Source organism: Papio anubis, chromosome 12 (genome assembly GCF_008728515.1).
Source record: "Papio anubis isolate 15944 chromosome 12, Panubis1.0, whole genome shotgun sequence".
In the NCBI taxonomy this organism is placed as follows: Eukaryota; Metazoa; Chordata; class Mammalia; order Primates; family Cercopithecidae; genus Papio; species Papio anubis.
In genome coordinates this window covers 44847644-44875074 of record NC_044987.1, presented here as the reverse complement: position 1 = coordinate 44875074, position 27431 = coordinate 44847644, and the positions used below count along the sequence as shown (strand labels likewise).

The window sequence follows — 27431 nt, the reverse complement described above, 5'->3', positions numbered from 1 at the left end:
CTTTCCAGATGTTATATAAATAACACCTCTGTGGTATGTAAAGGTGGTCATTGTCAATCCATTTTGACTACTCTTTTAGCCATGCCGTCCAGCGTCTTGATCATGCCCATCTTGACTCTATCAGTTAAGTATTGCCTGATGGCTCCTAATCATATATAATAGCTTTTTATTTTATCTATATCTTGTTTGAATTTTTAATTTTTAGATTTGTTCGAGTTGTAATTTTTAGTACTTATCTAAAAGAAATCTACCAATCATCTATCTATACATGTGTGTGTATATATATATAAATATTTAAAGAGTAGATGTAGATGTATATATGTGTGTGTGTGTGTGTGTGTGTGTTTGTAAAGAGTAGATGTGGGGCATGGATATGCACATAACCACACGTGAACATATCTTTAAGAGTAGTTGTCATTCATACTCCCCATATTGTAGATCTTGGAGTATTATCCCCTTCTCCACCTCCCAAGGAAAAGACCACACCAATACAGACACACAATACACACAAACACACACACATGCTACTTGAAATAGACAGTACAAATGATTTTTCTCACAGCATTTAGGAATTACTATTTAAATATATAAACACAAAATGTGAACATCTAAAATAAGTAATTTCTCAGTAACATTTCTGAGCATGCACTGTAAGTCAGGCACCAAGTGAGGTTCTTAGTGGGCTAAAGGTCTAGCAGAGAAGAGGTCTAAATAATGTGCTTCTTTCCCTTTTAAAATAATTTTGTAATTACATCCTAAATTTTTTATCAAAAGATACAAACACCACAAGTAAATAAGTGCTAAAGGTATGATCTGAGAGTTTGGAACAGAACGGTCTACTTAGCCTGGATATGCTGGTAATAAAAAGCAAAAGAAGTGGAGAGGTTTTATAAAAAATAAACAAACCAACAAAGGAAGCCCTTCTGAGCCATCATACTAAATAAGCTGAATAATTTTGCTCTGTTACATATATATCAATAATCTATAATGACAGAAAATTTAGAATTGAAAGTAAAATCAATATTTTGTATAATCAGAACTTCATCAGTTAAATAACATTTTATTCACTTTTTCACTCATCTAACAAATTTTATTGAGTACCTATTATGTGTCACAGACTATGAAAAAAACAAATTATTATCACCGAGGCAGCTCTATTTATTAAACACACACACAAAAATGCCAAGACAACAAAAGAACTTCAATGCCATTATAGCTACTTGAAAAGAATTTAGAATGTAATTACAAAATTATTTAAAAAGGGAAAGAAGCACATGATTTCTAGGGATTTAAAGAAATTAATGGTTTGTCAAAATTTGGTGTTTTAGTTTCCTTAGAAATATGCATATTAATCTTAGAAAAACAAATTACTTCTAAAAAGAAGAATTAAAGAGGAGACTTCGAGTACATCCATACCAACTAGAAAGATATGGAGCATACATCTCCCTACTGAAAAGTTTGTTTAAATCAAGGAAATGTTCTTTATTACCATGGTAACTCAATAATAATACTTGGTAATACATAGTAATACATGGTAACTCAACAGTAACAATATTTATAATAGTAACAACAGTTGCTATTTAAACTATTGGTTTCAAATCAACATGAGAGGCACTCAGATTAGTACTACTTTACATAAACCAGGAAATCAAGTTGCAACTTATTAAAGATATAGGCAGGCCAGGTGTGGTGGCTCATGACTACATTCCCAATATATGAAAGCTTGAGGCCAGGGATTTGAGACCAGCCTGAGCAACACAGCAAGACCCTGGCTCTTCAAGAAAGTTTAAAAAATTAGCCAGGTGTGGTGGTGTACACCTGTAGTCCTCGCTACTTGGGAAGCTGAGGAAAGAGAATTGCTCAAGCCAAGGATTTTGAGGCTTCAGTGAGCTATGATTATGCTACTGCACACCACCCTAGGTGACACAGTGAGACCCTGTCTCTCTCTGTCTTTCTTTCTCTCTCTCTATGTATATATATATGCTTACATATATATATACACACACACATATATACACACACATATTTGCCTATATATATTACATATGTAGGCAAATCTTGTGTCATAAGGTTCTATGATTCAAATGAAAATGATTTATAATTCTAGAAGAAAAAACCCTATCAGTTGCATGCTCTGGTTATATAAAACTATCTTTTTTTTTGCAAATATTAAGGCCATGTCAAGGTAATACAAAAAACATACTTTTATACTGTCTTACATAAGGGGAAAAAATCCCTAAACCCATACATGTAAGTTTCAGAAGATGAGATGTATGTACAACCAGAGCTAATGAATGAATAAGAACACCAATAGGAAAACAAAAGAAGCAACATAAAAATCCTCTACTTGACATGTATTCTCCAAAGTATTCCTGTAATATTTTCTGAACTATACCAAAATTTATCTACTATCATTCACACGTTATGTGGAATTGAATTATCTGTATCTTATAATTTATTTATTTCAAAATAATTATACCATTTTACAGCAATAATGAACTGAGAAATTAGGAAACAACTCCCTCAGTTTGGTATGTTGTAGACAAGGAAACTAAAAACCAACCAGCTGACTGATAGTCTCAAGGTCACATGGCTAGAAAGAGGCAAAGATACTTAAACAAAAGACAAAAACAAAACAAAAACACTCACAGTCCAGGGTTCTTTCCACTGCCGTCATACTGCCTTATCTCTCCTGAGAATATACTGTACTACCTTTTCTCCCCTCCCTCCTTTTACTTTCTTCTTGCCTAAGGATTACAGGATAAGAGAAAGCTTAGCAGGGTCATATGCCATCTGCATGCCTCAACACCTGGTACTTTTAAATACTGTAAGGTCTGAAGGTAGACAATGCAGTATTAAACAAAGGAAAATTATTTAATGTATCCTTTTATTTTCAGGGGAGCAGAGTGATAAAAGTCTATTTCTGTGATACTCATTATTTTGCTTCTTATTTGTTAAACACACTGTTTAAAAAAAATCAAAAGCAGTTTTTGAAAGAACTACAGACAGACTTCTTGGCCTCTAAATACATCAATGAATCAATGCCTAGAACTGGATTTCTTATAAAATAGAAATTCTCTTTTATTGCCACAGAGGCTAAACTATAACAAAAAAATGAAAAAGGGTGGGAAAAAAAACGCTTTCAAAGAAAATGAAGGCAAATAACAGAGACATTTTTGGATAAACACATTATTGCTACTAAGCTTTCTACAATCCACCTTTTAAGAAAACTGTTATATTTTCATTTGTCGTATCAACTGTGTTTTTTTAAAATAGTGTTGGCTTTCATCAGAAGAAACACCTCAAACTGATCAAGACACAGCTCGATACTAATTCAGTTCCTAGTTTCTGCACAAACTGAATACCTCTTAGGTGTATATGCAAGAAAAAACAGGCCATTTTATCCAAGACCAAGAACCTCCCTGCCCCCCCCAAAAAAAAACAAACAGGAGATTTTCTTTTATGTTTTATGAAGTTCAAATCTAAAGACCCGAGCAAATAAAATCAATGCCATGCAATATACGGGCCTTTAAAGTCCACAGAATACAGCCATGTAGTTGAGTGTTCTCTGTTCTTAAATAGAGGATGTCTTGGCCAAAGACCAAGACTATGAATCAGGGAAAAACAACAAACAAATACATAAAATGATTAGCAAGTGTATCAAGAAAATGAATACTTAAAAATATTCCTGATAATAACTATAATGGCACAAAATCCTTGTCATTTTGCTTCCTTTGAAATTACTTAGTCCATTAACACTAGACTCATTTGGTAAACTGACATATGCCTTCTTGGCCATTCAGTACATTATGTCATGTTTTTTGACATTGATTAACAAATTATGTTATCAAGAAAATCCCTCATAATTCTTATTTTCTTGCACATTACATAGTAAAATAAAGTAGAAAATACTGGATAACAGAAACTCTAAACAACGTTTACGAACAGAACAATTCTAATAAAAATACAGCAATCCATAAAAACAAACCACTTCACTATAATAACTCTACTTCCAGGTCCAGCAATTGAATAATTTATTTTCAAAACTAAAAAGTAACATTTTGGCCAGGCACAGTAGATCACTCCTGTAGTCACAGCAGTTTCAGAGGCTGAGGTGGGCTGATCGCTTGAGCCAAGGAGTTCCAGATTAGCCTGGGCAACATGGCAAAACCCTTCCTCTGCAAAAAAATTAAAAAATTAGCCAGGCATGGCAGTCTGAGCCTGTGGTCCCAGTTATTCAGAAGGCTGACATGTGAGGATCCATAGATCCTTCCATAGATCCTGGAAGGTCAAGGCTGCAGTGAGCCATGAGTACATCAACTCCAGTCTGGGAGACAGAGCAAGACCTGTCTCCAAAAACCAGAAAAAAAAAAAGTAACATTGTGAAAATTGAATAGAAAACAAAAATTTGGTATTTACTTCTATGTTTGGGTTTGTAAAATGGCTAGAATGAATAAAATTTAATGACTAGTGAATTATTTATTTACTAAGCAATTTTTATATTTCTGTGGCATTTTAAGTGAGCTGTCCCCTACTAAAAACATGACAGCATATATTTAATGTTCATAAAATGAGAAACCAAGGGAAAAACAATTTATCCTCTTTCCTGAGAACAGATAGGCATTTAAATTGTAGTACACATGTAATGTTCTTCTCATTTTCCTGATAAAAAAATTTGTTGATTTCTGAGACTGTAGAATTTATGCCCAGTTCACATTCATTGAATGATTTATTATATTGTGATAGTAAATAAGCCATGTTAAGTTTCATCATTATCTTAAATGATTTCCACATAGACTCACATGAGGCCAGAACTACAGTATTTCATTATACAAAGTATATATACTTTAAGATATAATAGGTTTATCCTCATCCTGACACAGATCCGTCTAGATATATACATAGTAGTTGCATCTGTATTTGCCATTTATCTCCCACTGCTAATCACAAGTCAGATCATTATAAAATCAATCATTCTCATAGTTCTGGGGAAATGTAGAAATAGGAAGAATTTAGAAATAGGCTCATTTGCTATGTACCTCTTTTTGTACACTAACTCTCTCCACTTACTGGTCTCCAATGCACTCAGTAATTCACAGCAATATGTACCATCTCCAAACCTTTCCATTGCATCTTCCTAATGACATGATTTTTATGAAGCTAACAGTATATTGTTCAGTCCTATTTATTTATTTATTTATTGGCTTCTTGCAGCAACCCTAGATCACTCCTCTCCCAAAACTCAAAAGATAAAGTCTTCCATTTGCTTGACATTAAAAAATCTTTAATGTGATGTATTTGCCTCCAGCCTAGTCCTCTTCCTTTCTATTTGATATAACACAGGCAGGGTGACCCATATAAAGGGCAAATTTGATTTCAGTTACTGTTTAAAACTCCTCAATATTTCACCAGCATCTTTCGGGAAAAGACCAAGTTTCATAGCAAGATCTACAAGCTCTTCCTTGGCCTAATATTCGGATGCCACCCCAGCCAGGCCACCCAATAGCATGGCATTTTCCTGACATTCCAAGCTATTTCACCCTTCTGAGCCACTCAAACTATTTTTTGTTCCTGGAATAATCCCCCACTCTAGGCAAGTTCTATATATCTCTGACACTCAGTTTGGCCCAGAAAGCCTCCCAAGTTTTCCTCCCAGAAACTTGGACATCTTCTATTTGCCCCTGGAACTATATCCCACATCTCTCCAGCAATATAAAACTTCCTCTCTCCATTTTATTCTCATCATTTAAATATGTGTATAAATATATTATAATATAATTAGTATATTGTTATAAGTATTATAAAATAATCATATACCTTTAATTTATATCATCCTTGTCCTTATTTCCTCCTTTCAGCTGCTGACTTATTTCTTTATTTTGCTTTACATACAAACTTTTTAGAATTTGTCCACTGGTATTCTGGCAAATGTTTAATAGCCAGGACTAATAATAGATAAATATATAAGGCCTACTTTATGGTTGTCTTTGTTAGAGAGCTGCTATAACAAAATACCACAAATTAGGTAATTTATAAACAACAGAAATGTATTTATCACAGTTCTAAAGGCTGGGAAGTACAAGATCAAGCCACCAGCAGCTTTGAGGCCTGGTAAATGCTGCTCTCTGCTTCTAAGATGGTGCCTTATTGCTGTGTCCTTACATAACAGAATAGCAAAAGAACAAAAGTGAAGGAACACATATGGTAGAAGAACAGAGGAGAGTGAATCAAATCCCTCAAGCCGTTTCAGAAGGCACTAATCTCATCCATGAGGGCTTTATTCTCATGACTTAATCATCTCCTAAAAGTCCCACCTCTTAATATTATCACATTGGTGATTAAATTTCAACATATGAATTATAGGGGACATATTCACACCATGGGAATGATGTTGGTCAATTTCTGCGGAATAACTACGTCACTGTGAGTGATGGGAAGCTATCAGACATGACCTCACTGACCATAAAGGTGGGAAGACAAGCACCTCTCAAGCCCTAGGAGCTAACCCAAGCACACTGCCAGATTGATCTATATTTATCAGCTCCACATCCTCTCTTACTTTTATTATCTCTTAAACTTTTTAAAGATATATTTTTATAGATATAAAATACTCTCTTACTTTTATTATCTCTTAAACTTTTTAAAGACATATATTTTTAAAATATCTCATTTATGGAGCTATTTTAAACCTGTTCTTTAGTCCCTGCACACTGCAAATGCAACCCCCCTATATATTTCTCCTCTTGATTTGGGGTTCTGTTCAGAGAGCTTTTCTAAACTTGTGTAACAGTGCAGATCCAGGCAGAAACATGACTGTATAATTTAAGTGGAAGAAGTTCATTAGAGGGAACTAATGACTCAAGTGAGGGAAGAAGTGAGAAGCCAAAATGAGGATAGTGAAAAAATTCAGAGAGTAGAAGAAAACTACTATCATCCACAGGGGCTGGTAGGACATAGGGTACTACTCTAGTAGTACTATATCCTATACTATACTATAGTAGTACCCTATAGGTAGTAGTGAGGCTACTACAATCTATAAACCATGGCCAAATGGCAGGAGATAGAATCACACCAAAACATCTCCAAAAAAATGATGAACTCCCCATGGACCAAAACACAATCTCTATAAGAGCGGAGACTTAGTCACTTTTGTTCAATGCTGTATCTCCAGTGACTAATAAACAGTCTGGAACATAGTAGCTGTTTAATATACATTTGATTATTAGCCAAAGTTAATAGTTTAAATATTATCTTCCACAAATGACTAATCATTGTAATTCACTAGTCATGGCAACAGTAACAACAAAAAGAGTACTTCCAGGCACTCCTTTGGGTATGTAGCAGTTGATGATGAATATTATAACCTTAAAGTTTACATTGTATGAATATGAATTATGTAAAATCTGTGAGATTCCATGTGTCCAAATAAGATTTATTTATTTATTTATTTATTTATTGGCTTTTTGCAGCAACCAAAAGCCATTCACAGTGATATCTAGTGTAAGGCAATTGATGTAATTGGCCTAAAATATGTTGTCAAAATAAAGCAATAACAATATAGCTTAGTGTGGTCATAATTTGACTTACAAGGAGTTTCCAAAAATTAAAAAAAAAAATACTTTAAACACATAACACATGTTCTGTTTTAATCTTTTCATGAGAAATCTGAATAAAGCCTGAAACATGGCTGGCTTCTACAGTGATATAGAAACAAATAAGAGAGTTATCAACTCTTTTGTGGCCCAGTCCTTAACTAAACCTATATTTAAGATTACCTTCACTGTGAGTAGTCAATATATTATGTGACTGAGGCAAATCCATAATAATATATGACCTTGTCTTCTCATTTTTAATCCTCAAAGATAACCATATCTTCTCACTGTAGAAAGCTTTTCCAGAAGACAATACGGGAATTTATACTCAAGATTCATAGAAACGTCATGTGATACATGCTACAAGTCCTTTATTGAATATTTACTCACAATTATTGCTAATTCATTAACTGCTGAAGGGATCAATGGCAGAAAGTTTACATTAATTACATGTGGATGTTATGTATTTAATTCTGTTGTAGCACAACACAAACATCTGTGGAATAAGTGGCTATTTAGACCACCAAAATAAGCAAGGGTACAGCATTATCTCAGACATTAATCAATACTAATCATATGTAATGAAGAAAGTAACAAAACATTTCTGTACACTTAAAATGATAATCAAGTCAATAATTTCTGACCATATGTTTGAAACTGGAAAGAATGGCTGCTTCTAGAAGAGTAATGGGGTATTAATTTAATTAAAAGAGAAATCTACTTGGGTTATCCACCCCATCTACTCTACTACAATCATTTCAATAAAAAATGCTGAATCATGTCTAAAATGTTTTAAGGGTCTTCTAAACTTAACAGGTCTTCCACATATTTAGAAGATGCAACTAGAGGTCTGGTGAAAATGAAAATCTAGACAAGAAATATGAGACTTTGGTGCTTCTTGGTCTTGTTCTGCATAGTTGCTTCCCTTGCTCTTCCGGCACTCTATAGTTAGGTATAGTTTATTAGTCTTGGAGAGATCATTTATGGAGCTATTTTAAACCTGTTCTTTGGTCTCTGTATGCTGCCAATGCAGAACATATTTCAGCAACTAAAAAGTCATATTAAATATCTCTCAGTCAGTTTTAAAAAATAAACCTTTGATATTCAATCTCTTAGGTATCTCTTTGGTATTTCCTATACCTACTGCTCTTAATATCAAGTTTTAATCAATTCTTTTAGAATAAAAACCAATGATTCTTGATTTCAAAGGTAATGCTCCTACTTTTCCTTCAATAATTGTAATCTCATTGTAAGGCAGCTAAATCTCTTTGAATTAAAGTGTCAGACAGTGACATGATTATTTAGGTGTTCTCTGCATGACTGCTTATGTTTTTTTCCAAGTCAACAAATATTTCAAGTCAACAACAAAGAAGGTCTATTAATTGAAAAGCATCTGACTGGAACTGAACTCTCTGAATAGAATGATCTTGTTTCTCTTGGTGGCATAGTACATTAAAAAAAAAGAGGATAAAATTAACACTATTAAGTGTTCCTAATAGAGATGATTAAAATAGTGAGACATCATTTATTTTAATGAGCTACTGGTAATAGAAAATAACTTTGTGAAAAAAACTCGGTAACAATAGTTAATAATAAACCATCAGGAGTTTCTGCTTAATCTTATGAATTAAACTATGTTTTCATTGTATGTTTTCTTTCAGATATAGAATTCTATCAATTTACCATTCATGACTGAACTTAAGTCCTACTATATTGAGATTCTCATCAGAAAAGAACTTTCCTTATTCTTTATCTCCAGAACAGTGGGGAAAAAAAAACACTGTGATTATATCAACTGATATTGAGCATATTGCAATTATTCATATGTTCATACTCCACCAGTGTATATCTATCAGAGGATGACCATGATCTCTTTTCAATGCTACCATCTGAAAATTATCCATGTAAGCCTGGTTTTTCATTACTTTGAATGAGTCATTACTGCTCAAAGATCTTTTTAATTCGTTTAGATGTTTGCCCATTAAATCCTATGTTGCAGATTTCCTTCCTTTTTTTTTTTTTTAAGTCTCCAATTCTAAACTGGCTACCCTTTCTGAAGACATTACATTTTATACATACCTCTATTATTTTTTAACTATATGAAATAACCTCCTTATATCAACTACTGTTCTCCTCATTTCAAAACATGTCTTTCTTATTATCTTATCCTTCCCTGGTTTTTACAGAAATTAAGTTCTTCCTTCTAATGCTAACTTCTTAACTTGTGTTCACAAAGTCATTACTTCGAGTTTCCATCTCCACCTCTCCACGGCCTCCTTCCCCTCTGCCTTTAAGTACCTTCAAGTCTTCCCTTGATTTTAGTCTGTCCAACTAGCAACCTAATTAATACCATTTTCATCATAGTTCTTCAAATGCTTCAAAAATTCCCTAAAGTCCCTTGGTTGGTTACTCTAATAGTTTGCTGAGGCATTCATAATCTTCACCAAGCTGGCCCTAAATGGCTTTTCTATACTACTACCCAGAATAAAATCTTTGCTTTTGTTTGACTGACTTTGCTTTTGTTTAATTGATTAAAGGCTGATTGGATTCACCCTTTCCAAAGATAGTTTAATCAGTGCCTTTCCTGATTTTTGACAACACTGTGACTTTCACTTAAATTACCTATATCTTTCTTCATTCACCTGACTTCTAAGCTTCATTTCAAATTCTGTCTTTTCTGTGAAGCTTCTCTTACAGCCCTAGACCACATTTAATCTACATTTTTCTGGTTCCCTACAGATTTTACATACCAACTCCTTGTTTAGCACCTAAGTATAAGAATATTTAAATTTAGTTTTGCATTCATGTTTATATCTGCATTCTTCCCTGCAACAACAACATAACCAACCAACAAGCCAACAGTTACTGAGTACTCACTTGTCAATTATTCTGGTGGGTCAAGGAAATATTAATATAAGAGTGAATAATGTTTCTTTTATTTACTCAGAGCTCTTACTACAATGCATCTCTCAGGTAATAAAAAGTATTTACTGAAGACAAGTAAAGTATCACCAATAGGCCTGCTGTTAAAATTATCTATTCCAAAGATATTGCTATATATACAGGAACACCACAAAAAATGTCATGCAAGAACTGGAAGATTTGTGTGATCTCAATATCAGGTGTTGATTACTTTGACTTATGTTTTCTAAAAACACATTTCAGCATTCCCACTATTGCCAGCACGTCTGACAAGTAGGTAGAAGCCTATGATTTGCAAGCACACTGAACAATATATTATTAATAATTACTGATATCAAAGGTATTCTGATTGCAAAAATGCATCTTAAAAGAGAAAACATAGATGTCAAAACTGTGCAAGCCAAAAATAAATAAATAAATAAAACAGAACAGCTTGAAATACGTACATGTCTCTATACATGCTGGTAGTTATACTAAAACACATTCAAATTATTACATTCTATGATTTTCAAAGACCGTATCTTAAAACTATATGTCCTACATACCTGTCCAGTCTCCTACTATTTTAAGATGAACCCCAAATGTTGCTTTGGTTTCAGTTGGACACTAAAAAAGAAATACTAGAATCAATGGTGATTAATAATTACATAATATGAAACTATAATTCAATTACAACTTTTATCCTGATGGCAAATCCCCCAAATCAATAGATAATAGGAAGGAACAGACCAAAATCTATATAGATCCTTATTAGTGGAAGAAAAAGAATCAATGTCAACAGGTCGATAAGACAATCTACATTCCTCTAAAACCCCAAAATACTTACATAAAACAATAAATTATACATGTTAAAATTGCTATTTATTTAACTACAAATCTTGCTAAAACATCTTCTAAGTTAATATATATATAAGAAATGCCAGTTTTTAATCACAAAGGAAGAAACAAAAACTAATGCTTTTTTGTGTCCTTTTCTCCCTAGATATTATATACTTATCCTAACAAATTCCAAGGAGAAAAAATTCTTAACATGACATGGATTTTCCATGCCCAACAATTATGCTCTTACTGAAATAACTCTATTTCATTCCCTCCCTTAATTCTCAGAAGAAATCTGGAGTGGTGAGGGTACCTGGGGAAGGGGATGAGTTGTAGTAGTGTAAGTAAAAAAAGTGCTTGTAGTCCTATGTTTAGGAAACCTAGAAAATATCCAGGTAGTCAAAATGAAAGAATGAAATTTAGTTTACAATAAGAAAAATGAAAAATTTCTTCTTGTTTTCTGGATTCCTACTCATTTATCCTCAATTCCAAAATTTGAATAATGGTTTTTTCATAACTCATTTGGTAACAATATCTGACTTGAATTAATGGGAGGCTAATATTTCTGTGTAAAAACTAATACATAAATATTGTCCTACAGAATTATCAACTTATTTGAGCATGCTGACTAACATCCCGTTGGAGATATTAAGTATGATATGAAATATGCATACTTTTTAAAGTCCATAAAATCTGAATTCTAATGATGCACCTAAACTAAGGGCTATGGTTAAGGGACCATCTATCTGCCTGTGACTACCCAGCTTTTATCAAGTACCATGTGCCATGGGAACTGTTAAGTGATTTATTTTCAAAATCTACAATAACTTCACAGAATTGTCTTTTATAGATAAGAAAATTGAGTAATTGAGGTTTAAAATATTGACTTGCCCCATAAAAAGACAAGACAAAATTTGGATCCAGGTCTGTTAATTCTTAATTATTGCAGGTCACTGTCTCTATAAAGCAAAGATACACAAAATGGGTGAGAGTTGTGTAAGAAATCAAATGAAATAGGAGGAAAAAAGGCATGTGTTGATCATTAGTAGAATTGGTATGCCACAATATGAATTAAAAGGAAATACAGGCTGAAGTTATAGCACAGGTGAAAGAAAACAGCAGTGGAAGGGGCTTGTGATTAGTGATTGGGTTACATAGAGCAAGTCCAAGACTTCAGAGCTCACTGTGTTGACTAGTTAATGCAGGTCATTTAGGGATGGTATAAGGAGAGAAATAAATGAAGATAAAGGTACCATATCTTATGTTAACAACTCATTAGGCACAAAGGAAAGGTAGCCTGAAAAATCAGTGAAAACACTAAATATAAAGGTAGGTATTTGTCTTTGATTCATAATAAATTATGAACAAACTAAAAGCACATAATCTATGTCCAAGGATTGGAATTAACGTACCATGGAATGTCCAAACTACTACTTTACAATCAGTGTTTCTTATAGGATTGTTATTGCTAACAGTAGTATAAAATATTAAAGTAAATTGAAATATTTTTAAGTGACATTGTTTAAACATATTTATTATTAAAATTATATTGTTTTATTTATAAGTGTGACCCTGTACTTAATTGTTTTATTTACATTGTAACTTTTGTTGTTGTTGTTGTTGAGATGGAGCCTCACTCTGTCACCCAGGCTGGAGTACAGTGGCTCGATCTCGGCTCACTGTAACCTCTGCCTCCCTGGTTCAAACGGTTTTCCTGCTTCAGCCTCCCAAACAGCTGGGATTACAGGCATGTGCCACCATGCCCAGCTATTTTTCTTGTATTTTTAGTAGAGTTGGGGTTTCACTATATTGCCCAGGCTGGTCTCAAACTCTTGGCCTCATGTAATCCATCCACCTCACCCTCCCAAAGTGCTGAGACTACAGGCATGAGCTACCACACCCAGCCCACATTATGATTTTTAATAACTCTGAAAGCAAACAGTTTTGTCATCAGCAAACCTCCAAATAAAATATTATCTGCAAAAACCACCCACGATTTTACTATTTACTACTGAAGGCTGGCCAGAGTCTCTGTATAATAAAAGTTGTAGCTCTCAGAACGCAAGATACCCAACAGAGATCTGAGCTACCAATCTGATTGTCCACATGTCACCGGATGTCCTTCACTGTAAACTATATCTCAAATTATGAAAAGATGATCTATAGCCAAGAAGGTATCAGAATGGAAGGCAAAGAATGTTTGTCATTGTGTGCCTGAGGGTACATGTGGCTTCAGTTAATCTCATGATGCATTCTAAAATAAAATGCATATTTTATCAAATATTCATATCTCTATTCAATTTTTTCAAAGCAGATATTGTAAAAGGTAATTACACACAATGTTTAACATCTCATTGGGTATCATAGGAGACTGTAAACTTCTCTTTTCTAAGTACCAGTCCAAGGTATCAAAATATCTTTGAATGCCAGTCTGGTTTTGAATGGATAAAACAAAATATTGTTTCTCTCAACCTCTTGGAAATGAGGTCTTTATAAGTCACTGATACTTCTCCAAGCTACAACAGATTTTAACAATCTTTAAGCATGTGACCTCATATTTGCAAGGAGGCTTCAAAGAATAACATAAAGAATGAATTCAGTGTATGTGGTTTGAAAACGTGAATGAAGATCTTGGAATCACATTTTAGTATCTTTGCATAAAAAATATCCAGATTCACTAATATTGGCTAGATCACATTGTGGTGATTCATTGTTTTCTCACTGTCTTTTTGTTTTAGAAAACGTTGCAAAGGGAAGAAATAATACAGGTATTGATATCTATAGCTCTATTGTTTGTCCTAAAACATGAATAAAAAGATATGCTTATGGCAATTTTTCAGTTAAAAAAGTTACAGAATAATATGTGTAGTTAAGCACATATTAATATTAAAATAAAAAGATGGCCGGGCGTGGTGGCTCACGTCTGTAATCCCAGCACTTTGGGAGGCCAGGGCGGGTGAATCACGAGGTCAGGAGTTCAAGACCAGCCTGGCCAAGATGGTGAAACCCTGTCTCTACTAAAAATACAAAAAATTAGCTGGGTGTGGTGGCGGGCGCCTGTGGTCCCAGCTACTCAGGAGGCTGAGGCAGGAGAATGGTGTGAAACTGGGAAGTGGAGGTTGCAGTGAGCTGAGATCACGCTACTGTACTCCAGCCTGGGCGACAGAGCAAGACTCTGTCTCAAAAAAAGTAATAATAATATTAATAATAATAATAATTAGCTGGGCACGGTGGCAGGTGCCAGTAATCCCAGCTACTTGGGAGGCTAAGGCAGGAGAATTGCTTGAACTTGGGCGGCAGAGGTTGCAGTAAGCTGAGATCGCACCACTGCACTCCAGCCTGGGTGACAGAGTGAGATTCTGTCTCAAAATAAATAAATAAATACATACATACATACATACATAAAAAATAAAAAGACAGACATTTGTGCTTTTTTTCCTCATTGAAGAGATTATATAATCAAATTTTCGGAATACTAACTTGAGAAGTATAATTGAAGACAGAGAAAACAAGAACTCTCATAATCATTTCATACACAGCTATGCTTTAAAATTTATCAGAAGCCTTTGCTATGATAATAATTTTAGGTATTTTGAAGTTTTAATTTAACTGTAAACATTAAAATGTTGCTGAATCTCTTTAGTTTCTTTGACATAAAAATAAAGCTTGGATCAGGTCGTCCTTAATATAAATTCTAGAATACACACTCACCGAAGTCTACGGGTAAGAAAAATAAAAAGTGATAATTTGACTGTAACAACAGATCTGGAGAAATATGTATTTTAATATCATGGAGAAAGTATAACCTTTACCTTCCAATTATTTATTCAATATGGCATTGGGTTTTTAATGTGCACAAATGACTACTAATTTTATAACAGTCCCACAAAATATAAAAATATGTTTGTAACATCATATGTTTGGGAATTAAATGTAAAAATGATGTCACTGCACATTATTTTTAAATAAATATGAATTTATTCAATATAAAAAAATAAGCTGCATTTTTTGTTTAGAAATCAAGTCTTTTAATAAAAATTAAAAATTTAATAAAAAATAAAAATCCAAAATAGCAACTTTTCAATAACTAAATGTGTTAAACCTGAGAAAGTGATCACATAATATGATGTTTTTTAATCATTTTTGTCAAGTCTTTCTTTTAACCCTTTCTTCCCAAGTTCTTGGTTTCATATTTTCTACTGCCTGTTAGACATTTATACCTGAAATTCACTGTAAATTTACTGTACCTAAAATTACTATTATCTTATTCATACTTCCAAAACTATCTTCTCCTTCTGATTCCCATATATCTGGAAACAGAACCTATATCCTTCTTAGAGACTCAAATCTCTCTGAGTGATACCACTTATTTCTCTTGCCAGCATTCAATCACCTGTCGTTTCCTTTCAAACAGGCTTCCCAAAGAAAACGTCTGATCACAGCGATCTCCTATTGATTAACTTTTTGTATTCCCCTGTGAAAAAACACCCATATTCTTTCTGTCCTATTGCCTATGGCCAAACACATCTGTTTCAAATTCTTTCTGGCTTTATATTCCAGGTTTCTCCTTTATTTACTCTAATCGATCTCAACGAATACTTACTAACACATTTTCTCATCCCTTCATCTTCACACATACTAACCTACTCATTTAGAGTGACTTCTTTTCCATTTCTTATGTTGAATCCCAGCAACTTTTCAAGGCTTATCTTAAAGCCATCATTTCATAAAGATACCCTGATTTTTCCTGCCACAAAAATTCTCACTTCCCTGAACCCTTAGATTATTAGTATGACTCTTATGCTCCTTATTAAAGTCTAGCTCTTTATTTTTACATTATTTTTTTCTGTATTAATAAACTGTAAATGTCTTGAGATCAAGAACTCTTTCTAAATAGTTATTACATATTACCTTACACATAGAGGGTATCAGTTGAATAAATATTATAATATCAATTGAATAGTAAATAGTAGATTAAAAATATAGGAGAATTAACCTGAGAATGAATAAAAACATCAAAGGTGGGCAGCTCTTCGAGAATTAATTTATTCACTCAAGAAATATTTATTTAGTGTCCAAAATACTCCAGAGAGTATTATGCTAGGAGCTCATGCAATTTCACAACTGAAACTTGTTCTAAATGTCTGAGAGGAGATAACGTGGAGTATCGAATCTTCCACAATTAATGCAACATCATGACAGTAAATGTTTTGACAAATTAAAACTTTAATGTTTTTGCATTTATATGAAAGAAAAAAGTGTTCAATTGTATATTTGAATGAAAAATACATTCAGGCCGGGCGCGGTGGCTCAAGCCTGTAATCCTAGCAGTTTGGGAGGCCGAGACGGGCGGATCACAAGGTCAGGAGATCGAGACCATCCTGGCTAACACGGTGAAACCCCGTCTCTACTAAAAAGTACAAAAAACTAGCCGGGCGAGGTGGCGAGCGCCTGTAGTCCCAGCTACTCGGGAGGCTGAGCCAGGAGAATGGCGTAAACCCGGGAGGCGGAGCTTGCAGTGAGCAGAGATCCGGCCACTGCACTCCAGCCTGGGTGACAGAGCGAGACTCCGTCTCAAAAAAAAAAAAAAAAAAAAAAAGAAAAATACATTCAATATTAAAAAGAAAGTTTCTGGAAGAATATGTAAGTGGAATTGTTAGTAACTTGGATTGAACATGTGCATTTATCTCAGGTTCCTTAGACAAACAGAATACTAAAATAACAATTTAGAGATATAAAAACAGACGCCACAATGGCAAAAATAACATGGGGAGTGATAAGAACAATAAAGAGATGTCAACACATTTTTGAAAAGTGACAAGTGGATGAGGTGGCTGTTTAGGAACTGATCAAACAAAACATATGAAGCCAAAGTCCCACTGCCTTCAAACAGAGATTACCTTGAGAACTAAACCCATCTTTTGATCACAACACTGGAAAAACCCAGGTCTCAGTGTAATAGAAGGAAGTTAGAGTCGGGGTTCATCATTTAAAAGAAAAAATCTGTTTGTGTCTGTATATGGGGTAATTTTATACCCAGATTCACTTTGCTCTGATCACAAGCCACGCAATGACTACTCCACAAACCCAAAGACAAGGAGGGGTGAAATACAAAGGCTCTATGTATAGAAATAACTGGTCATGGAAGGCAGGGCTGAGATGCCAGTCATTCACTGAATAAATATTTAATGAAAGCACTCTAAGTGTCATCTCAAAATAACACTTCCTAAGTGGAGTTGCACAAATTTCCATCAGAACCTCCTCTCCAACCCCAACCTTCCCTATTTCAATTAATGAAATTCCAGTTGCTCAGAACAAAAACTCTAGAGTCAGCCTTGACTTCACTTCCTTTCACATTACACATACAATCCATGGAATACCTTTTGTGAACTCTAACTTTAAAATATATTCAGAATATGACCACTTCTCACCACTTCCACTATCACCACCCTGGTCAAAAAAATCATCATACCTCAACTGGATGACTGCAACAGCTCCTAACTGGACCCCCTGCTTCTGCACTTGCTTCCCATCACCTACGCTTAACACAGCAGCCATAGTGACCCTGTTGAAAAGCAAGCCATATCGTGTCATTTCTCCACTCACACTCTCCCACGACTCCTTTACCAATCAAAGTAAAAGCCAAAGGCCTAAATGTTCTGGATACATGAACCTGAATTACAGAGTTAAAATCTGGGCTAGGAATACAAACCTGGGACAGGAAAGCATATGGATGCATCAATAAGATGAGAGAGACTACCAGAGAAATGTGTATAGCTAGAGAGGAAAAGAGGTTGAAGAAATGGACACTGGTATGTTCTAATACTTAGAGCTTGTGGGGATGACAAGGAACAACAAAAATAGACTGAGTGAAAAGGGCCAGAAAATGTGGAGAAAAACAGATAAGTAGAAAAAGTGTTTCAGTAAAGTGAATGACCAGCTGTACTAAGAACTGCTTGTTGATCAAGCCCATTGAAGAGTGAGAACTGAACAATAACATGGTCACTGCTGAACCTGGAAATGTTTTAATGGTGTGCTGTGGGCAAATGTTGGTTGATGTGAGAGAATAAGAGGAAAGGAACTGGATTGCTGAGAAAGGGAGCAGTAGCTAGAAGGGATGTGAGTCAGGAAAGAAACTTTTATTCATCATTTCCTTTTGGTACTTAGGTAAAAAGAGGCACCCAAAAATAAGGATTGAATAAATTAAGCTCGATAGTCAATAGATTTACTCTAAATACATTAACCTTCTAAAGTTCATACTTAACCTGCAGACTCTCATTAGACACTAAGGGAATATTTTCATTTCTCCTGGAAAAAAACTCAAACTAGAGCAATTAGATGATGTTTAAGTCTCAAGAAACTCAGATGTCCTATTAATTTTTCATGAACCTTAATCATCTTCTCTGGAAATTTTCACCACTTTGCTTCATCTATGGTTAAGATACATTGTTGCCATGCTAACCTATCATGTATCCCAGCTGATTTTTGACAAGCAATAAAATTATGAAAGCATAGAGCAAAGCAATTTTAAAGATTTAAATAGATGAGAGCAAGACCAGAGATCAAAACTGCTGCAGACTTCCTGGTTTCATTTAAACCCATGAAATTAAATAAACAATAGCAATAAAATTTTGCCAGTCTTGGTGAGATCCATAGCAATTCTTGCCTGGTTTTCACTGAAAACTGAAAAAACTATTCCCATAGTGACCGGTTAAAAGATTAAAAACACAAAGTAGAAAAATGATGGCTAGTGCAGGCATGCTATGTAAAAATACAGACAATAACAAACTAACAGCTAGACATGCCTCTGACTCATGGAAAAATATGTGAAATCAGGTTATTCAAGCTTAAAAACAATGAATCACACAACTTAGAATACAGATGTCAGGAAAGCATGTTTGTGTCAGGTCTTTGAGTCCAAGCCTGCATGCTAGTGTCAGGCCTCTTAGTCTAAGCCTGCGTGTATACATCCAGATGGCCTGAAGTAACTGAAGAATCACAAAAGAAGTGAAAATGGCCGATTCCTGCTTTAACTGATGATATTACCTTGTGAAATTCCTTCTGGCTCAAAACCTCCCCCACTGAGTCAAGTGGGGGGCACGTTGTGACCCCCCACCCCTGCTTGCCAGAGAACAACCTCCTTTGACTGTAATTTTCCATTACCTACCCAAATCCTATAAAACGGCCCCACCCCTATCTCCTTTCCTTGACTCGCTTTTCAGACTCAGCCCACACCCAGGTGATTAAAAAGCTTTATTGCTCATTCAAAGCCTGTTTGGTGGTCTCTTCATACGGGCGCACATGACCTTTGGTGCCATGACTCAGATTGGGGGACCCCCACCTTGGGAGATCAATCCCCTGTCCTCCTGTTCTCTGCTCCGTGAGAAAGATCCACCTACAACCTTGGGTCCTCAGACCTACCAGTCCAAGGAACATCTCACCAATTTTAAATCGGGTAAGTGGCCTCTTTTTACTCTCTTCTCCAGCCTCTCTCACTATCCCTCAACCTCTTTCTCCTTTCAATCTTGGTGCCACCCTTGAATCTCTCCCTTCTCTTAATTTCAGTAGAGACAGAGGAGACACGTTTTATCCATGAACCCAAAGCTCCAGCGCCGGTCACTCAGGAAGACAATCTTCCCTTGGTGTTTAATCACTGTGAGGACGCCTGCCTGATTATTCACCCACATTTCAGAGGTGTCTGATCACCGCAGGGATGCTTGCCTTGATCCTTCACCTTAGTGGCAAGTACCACTTTCCTGGGGGGCAAGTACCCCCAACCCCTTCTCTCTATGTCTCTACCTTCTCTTTTCTCTAGGCTTGCCTTCTTCACTATAGGCAACCTTCCACCCTTCATTCCTCCTTATTCTCTCTTAGCCTGTGTTCCCAAGAACTTAAAACCTCTTCAACTCACACTTGACCTAAAACCTAAATGCATGATTTTCTTCTGCAATGCTGCCTGACCCCAACACAAACTCGACAATGATTCCAAATAGCCAGAAAATGGCACTTTAAATTTCTCCATCATATGAGATCTAGATAATTCTTGTTGTAAAATGGGCAAATGGTCTGAGGTGCCTGACATCCAGGCATTCTTTTACATATCAGTCCCTCCCTAGTCTCTGTTCCCAGTGTGACTCATCCCAAATTCTTTTTTCCTTCCCACCTGTCCCCTCAGTCCCAACCCCAAGCATCACTGAGTCTTTTCAATCTTCCTTTCCTACCGACCCATTTGACCTCTCCCCTGCTCCCCAGACTGCTCCTCCTCAGGTCGCCCCCACCAGGCTTAATCAGGCTCCAATTCTTCCTCAGTCTCCACTCCCCCACCCTATAATTCTTCTATCACCTCCCCTCCTCACACCCAGTGTGGCTTACAGTTTCATTCCATGACTAGCCCTCCCCCACCTGCCCAGTAATTTCCTCTTAAAGAGCTGGCTAGAGCTAAGAGCATAGTCAAGGTTAATGCTCCTTTTTCTTTATCCAGCCTCTCCCAAATCAGTTAGTGTTTAGGCTCTTTGTCATCAAATATAAAAACCCAGCTCAGTTCATGACCTGTTTGTCAACAACCCTTAGACACTTTACCGCCCTAGACCCAGAGGGGCCAGAAGGCCGTCTTATTCTCAATATGCATTTTGTCACCCAGTCAGCTCCTGACCTTAAAAAAAAGCTTCAAAATTAGTATCAGGCCCTCAAACCCTACAACAGGAATTAATCCACCTCACCTTCAAGGTATACAATAATAGAGAAGAGTTGCAATTATTTGCCTCTGCTATAAGAGAAACCCCAGCCACGTTTTCCAGCACACAAGAACTTCAAAATGCCTAAGCCACAGCAGTCAGGCATTCCTTCAGGACCTCCTCCCCCAGGATCTTGCTTCAAGTGCCAGAAATCTGGCCACTGGGCCAAAGAATGCCTGCAGTCCACGATTCCTCCTAAGCCATGTCCCATCTGTGTGGGACCCACTGGAAATCAGACTGTCCAACTCGCCCAGCAGCCACTTCCAGAGCCCCTGGAACTCTGGCCCAAGGCCCTCTACCTAACTCCTTCCCAGGACTTCTCAGCTTAGTGGCTGAAGACTGACACTGCCTGATTTTTCTCTGAAGCCTCCTGGACCATCACAGATGCTTTGGGTAAGTCTCACAGTGGAAAGTAAGTCCGTCCCCTTCTTGATCAATATGGAGGCTACCCACTGCACATTACCTTCTTTTCAAGGGCATGTTTCCCTTGCATCCATAAGTGTTGTGGCTACTGACGGCTAGGCTTCTAAACCTCTTAAAATTCCCCAACTCTGATGGCAACATGGACAACATTCTTTTATGCACTCCTTTTAGTTATCCCCCCCTGCCCGGCTCTCTTATTAGGTTGAGACATTTAAACTAAATGATCTGCTTCCCTGACTATTCCTAGGCTATAGCCACACCTCATTGCCACCCTTTTCCCTAGTTCAAAGCCTCTTTCACGTCCTCCCCTTTTATCTCCCCACCTTAATCCACAAGTATAGGATACCACTACTCCCTCCTTGGCAACCGATCATGCACCCCTTACCAACCCATAAAAACCTAATCACTCTTAACCCATTCAACACCAATATCCCATCCAATATCACACTTCAAAAGGATTAAAGCCTGTAATCACTCGCCTGTTACAGCATGGCCTTTTAAAGCCTATAAACTCTCCTTACGATTCTCTATTTTACCTATCCAAAAAACCGGACGAGTCTTACAAGTTAGTTCAGGATCTGCACCTTATCAACCAAATTGTTTTGCCTATCCACTCCATGGTGCCAAACCCACATACTCTCCTATCCTCAATACCTCTCTCCACAACCCTTCCACAACCCATTATCCTGTTTTGGATCTCAAACATGCTTTCTTTACTATTCCTTAGCACCCTTCATCCCAGCCTCTCTTAGCTTACACTTGGACTGACCCTGACACCCATCAGGCTCAGTGAATTACCTGGGTTGTACTGCCACAAGGCTTCACAGACAGCCCCCATTACTTCAATCAAGCCCAAATTTCTTCCTCATCCATTACCTATCTCGGCATAATTTTTCATGAAAACACACATACTCTCCCTGCTGATCATTCCTGGCTAATCTCCCAAACCCCAACCCCTTCTACTAAACAACAACTCCTTTCCTTCCTATGCATGGTTAGGTACTTCTGCCTTTGGATACTTAGTTTTACATCCTGACTAAACCATTGTATAAACTTACAAAAGCAAACCTAGGTGACTCCATAGATCCTAAATCCTTTCCCCACTTCCCGTTCCATGCCTTAAAAAACAGCCCTAAAGCTGCTCTCACACTAGCTCTCCCTAACTCATTCCAACCCTTTTTCATTACATACAGTCAAATTACAGGGCTGTGCAGTCAGAATTCTTACACAAGAGCCAGGACTACACCTTGTAGCCTTTCTGTCCAAACTACTTGACCTTAACTGATTTAGGCTGCCCCCCACATTATTCCAGATACCACACCTGATTCCCATGACTGTATCTCTCTGATCCACCTGACATTCACTCCATTTCCCCATATTTCTTCTTTCCTGTTCCTCACCCTGATCACACTTGGTTTACCGATGGCAGTTCCACCGGGCCTAATTGCCACTCATTAGCAATGGCAGGCTATGCCATAGTATCTTCCACATCTATCCTTGAGGCTACTGCTCTGCCCCCTCCACTATGTCTCAGCAAGCCAAACTCATTACCTTAACTCGAGCCCTCACTCTTGCAAAGTGACTATGTGTCAATATCTATACTGACTCTAAATATGCCTTCCATATCCTGCACCACCATGCTGTTATATGGGCAGAAAGAATTTTCCTCATTAAACAAGGGTCCTCCATCCTTAATGCCTCTTTAATAAAAATTCTTCTCAAGGCTGCTTTACTTCCAAAGGAAGCTGGAGTCATTCACTGCAAGGGCCATCAAAAGGCATCAGATCCCATCACTCAGGGTAACGCTTACACTGTTAAGGTAGCTTAAAAAGCAGCTAGCATTCCAATTTCTGTCTCTCATGGAAGTTTTTCTCCTTCTCATTGGTCACTCCCACCTACTCCCCAACTGAAACTTCCACCTATCGATCTCTTCCCACACAAGGCAAATGGTTCTTGGACCAAGGATCTCCTTCCAGCCTCATAGGTCTATTCTATTCTGTCATCATTTCATAACCTCTTCCATGTAAGTTATAAGCTGCTAGCCCACCTCTTAGAACCTCTCATTTCCTTTCCATCATGGAAATCTATCCTCAAGGAAATCACTTCTCAGTGTTCTGTCTGCTATTTGACTACTCCTCAGGGATTGTTCAGGCCCTCTCCCTTCCCTACACATCAAGCTCAGGGATTTGTCCCTTCCCAGGACTGGCAAATTGACTTTACTTACATGCCCTGAGTCAGGAAACTAAAATACTTCTTGGTCTGTGTAGACACTTTCACTGGATGGGTAGAGGCTTTTCCCACAGGGTCTGAGAAGGCCATCATGGTCATTTCTTCCCTTCTGTCAGATGTAATTCCTTGGTTTGGCCTTCCCACCTCTATACAGTCTGATAATGGACTGGCCTTTATTAGTCAAATCACCCAAGCAGTTTATCAGGCTCTTGGTATTCAGTGGAACCTTCATACTCCTTACTGTTCTCAGTCTTCAGGAAAGGTAAAATGGACTAATGGTCTTTTTAAAACACATCTCACTTAAAAAGGACTGGACAATACTTTTACCACTTGTCCTTCTCAGAATTCTGGTCTGTCCTTGGGATGCTACAGGATACAGCCCATTTGAGCTCCTGCAGGGATGCTCCTTTTTATTAGGCCCCAGTCTCATTCCAGACAACAGCCCATTTTGAACTGCACCCCAAAAACTTGTCATCCCTACTATCTTCTGACTAGTCATACTCCTATTCACCATTCTCAACTACTCAGAAATATTCTGCCCTTGTTTACACTGCCAGTTTACACTTTTCCTTCAAACCATCATAACTGATATCTCCTGGTTTTACCTCAAACCGCCACCCTTAAGTCTCTCTTAAAGTGGATAGATAAACTTTGCTGACAGGGTACACTCCAATAATAATAAAGTGGACAGATTATCTTTGCTGACAGGGTACACTTCACCTTGATGAAGTCCTATTCTTTACTTTTATATGCACTCTTATTCTCGTTCCCATTCTTATGCCACCCTCTACCTCTCCCCAGCTATTTCCACCACACTATCAATCTCACTCACTCTCTCCTAGCCATTTCTAATCCTTCTTTAACAAACCATTGCTGGCTTTGCATTTCTCTTTCATCTCAAATCGCCAAGGACTTGACTTACTCACTACTAAAAAAAAAAAAAAAAAAAAAGAAGACTCTGTATTTTTAAACGAAGACTGTTGTTTTTACCTAAATCAATCTGGCCTGCTGTATGATAACATTTAAAAAAAAAAAAAAAAAAAACCTCAAGGATAGAGCCCAAAAAACTCACCAGCCAAGCAAATAATTATGCTGAACCCCCTTGGGCACTCTAATTGGATGTACTGGGTCCTCCCAATTCTTAGTCCTTTAACACCTGTTTTTCTCCTTCTCTTATTTGCATCTTGTGTCTTCCATTTAGTTTCTCAATTAATACAAAACCATATCCAGGCCATCACCAATCATTCTATATGACAAATGTTTCTTCTAACAACCCCACAATATCACCCCTTACCACAAAATCTTCCTTTAGCTTAATCTCTCCCACTCTAGGTTCTCATGCCATCCCTAATTCCACACAAAGCAGCCCTGAGAAATATTGTCCATTATCTCTCCTTACCACCCAAAAACTGTCACTCCCCAAACACTTTACCACTATTTCGTTTTGTTTTTCTTATTAATACAAGAAAACAAGAATGTCAGGCCTCTGAGCCCAAGCCTGCATGTGTACATCCAGATGGCCTGAAGTAACTGAAGAGTCACAAAAGAAGTTAAAATGACTGGTTGCTGCCTTAACTGATGACATTACCTTGTGAAATCCCTTCTCCTGGCTCAAAAGCTCCCCCACTGGGCACCCTGTGACCCCAGCCCCTGCCCGCCAGAGAACAACCCCTTTTGACTGTAATTTTCCACTACCCACCCAAATTCTATAAAACAGCCCCATCCCTGTCTCCCTTTGCTGACTCTCTTTTCAGACTCAGTCCGCCTGCACCCAGGTGATTAAAAAGCTTTATTGTTCACACAAAGTCTGTTTGGTGGTCTCTTCACATGGATGCGCATGACAGTTTGTTCCTGAATAAAAATAATAACAGAAGAATAAAGAGGTATTCATGTAAACATCAATTAATTACTACTATTTAAAAGGCAGATTCTGCATTATTTCCATAATTGAGAATCCATGAAATTAGTATGAAATTAATGTCTACCTCAGCTAAATATGAAGATATGCTACATTTTGTAGTAAGCACTAGGTTTCATGCTTTCTTAAGTTAGTACTTTTTCCAATCATCTATAATTTATACAGGTAAATTAGGTGAGTGCAAACCTTAATAAAGGATTTGATTTGGTAGATAGTCTTAAATTTGGTAATCACAGAGCACAGCTGGAAAATACTTGCAGACATCCATTACATAGTTGAAGAACAAAATGTTACATTCTACACAGGTTTTAAATCAATAAAGGTGTAAAGTGGGAGAAGAGTCAACAAATGGGTTCCAGCTATTGATTGTATTATTTTGGTTACTTTGGTCACGTCAACACTCTATGCTTTAGACTTCTCAAATGTAAATAAATTTGTAGTTTGGACAACAGATTTTTAAAGTTTAATTAGTGTAGATAAACTAGAATTTAGATTTACATCACATTTAATTTCTAGTTTTAAAAATGGAGAATTATCTCATAAAACATCCATGTTTTTAAAAGCTACTTAATGGACACTGTGTTGCACTGCTCAGACACGGTCCTTTCACAACCTCTGCCCAACTTCCAGAATCAACACACTCATTCACCATTCTTCCAGGTTCTGAAAAGGTTGCCTGGGAGGGCTCACTACTGAGACCTGCCCCAGGAATAGCTATCCACAGAACAAAGTTTCCTTGCCTATGTCTAAGTGCCACACTCTGGAGGTATCTCAAATCCAATGACTGGTCAATTGGGGGTTACAAAGGTTTGGCCCCCTGGCTTCAAGACAGAACCACTGTAAGGTATCATTTCATCTGCAGAGCTCCCATCAGATCTTCTGGGACTTCTATGGACTTGTATCACATAGTTCAAGTTCTGCCTTGCGTTTTTAGTTAATCGTTATTGATTGTTGTCCTAAGCATACTTCCCAACAAATCTGCTGTATGCAATATGCCTGCCAGCCTGTTTCCAAGGAAACCTAACCTAAAACATCATTCATCCTTGAGGCTAGAAGACCATAAAAGGCAAATAAGTCATCAGTCCCCCCAAATGACTGTTTCTAAACCAATCTGTGGCCAAAGCTTAGTCAGTTACTACATACTGAAAAATGAGACAAAAAAATCTTAATTTAATCCATGTCTTTGGTCCCTCAGTCATTATCTGAAACAGCCATAACTAAATCCATTTATGGAGAGTTTACTATATTCCAAGCACCACATATACCACTTAATTATATGTTTTTGATTAATATTCAGAGTAACTCCATGGAAAAGTTGCTATCATTAACTACATTTTCATAAAGAAGTAAACCAAAGATTAAGTATGTTAATTTTCATCTCCACAGTCATAATATTAGAAAGTAGAGCATACAGGTCTCCATCCCAAGCTGTGGTATTCCAGAATCCACAATCTGATACTACACAAGGTCCTGTAATTTTCATCAATCCTGGCAGCAAACGTGTGTGAGGTTTTACCATGAGAAAATATGAGTGTACCACAGCAAGAAACAATCACAATTTCCTTGGAAAACCCATTAAATTAGGATATCGTTCTTGTGTAGGGAAGTCAATGTCATGTATGAAAAATAGCGAAGCATTTTAAATAATAAAAACTCCAACCTTTGCCTTCCTAATAAATCAGTGCTTCAAGCTTAGCTTTACCTTGACAGAAAGAGTATTTCTGTGTCCTGTCTTTGGTACTTTGAACTTGTACTTTCACTGTGAAAAACTTAATCTCCATCTTAAAAAGTGAG

The 27431-nt window shown here is 36.7% G+C and overlaps 1 protein-coding gene across 6 annotated transcripts in view; it reads right to left on the bottom strand.

Moving 5' to 3' along the window:
- NOX4 (NADPH oxidase 4) overlaps window positions 1-27431 on the bottom strand; it is a 173113-nt gene that overhangs the window by 44002 nt on the left and 101680 nt on the right. For all 6 annotated transcript variants that reach the window (XM_003910526.4, XM_009187083.3, XM_003910527.4 and 3 more), the window contains one exon: window positions 11060-11120. In XM_003910526.4, coding sequence (XP_003910575.1) covers window positions 11060-11120 — 61 coding nt within the window. The remainder of the gene's footprint in view (window positions 1-11059; window positions 11121-27431) is intronic.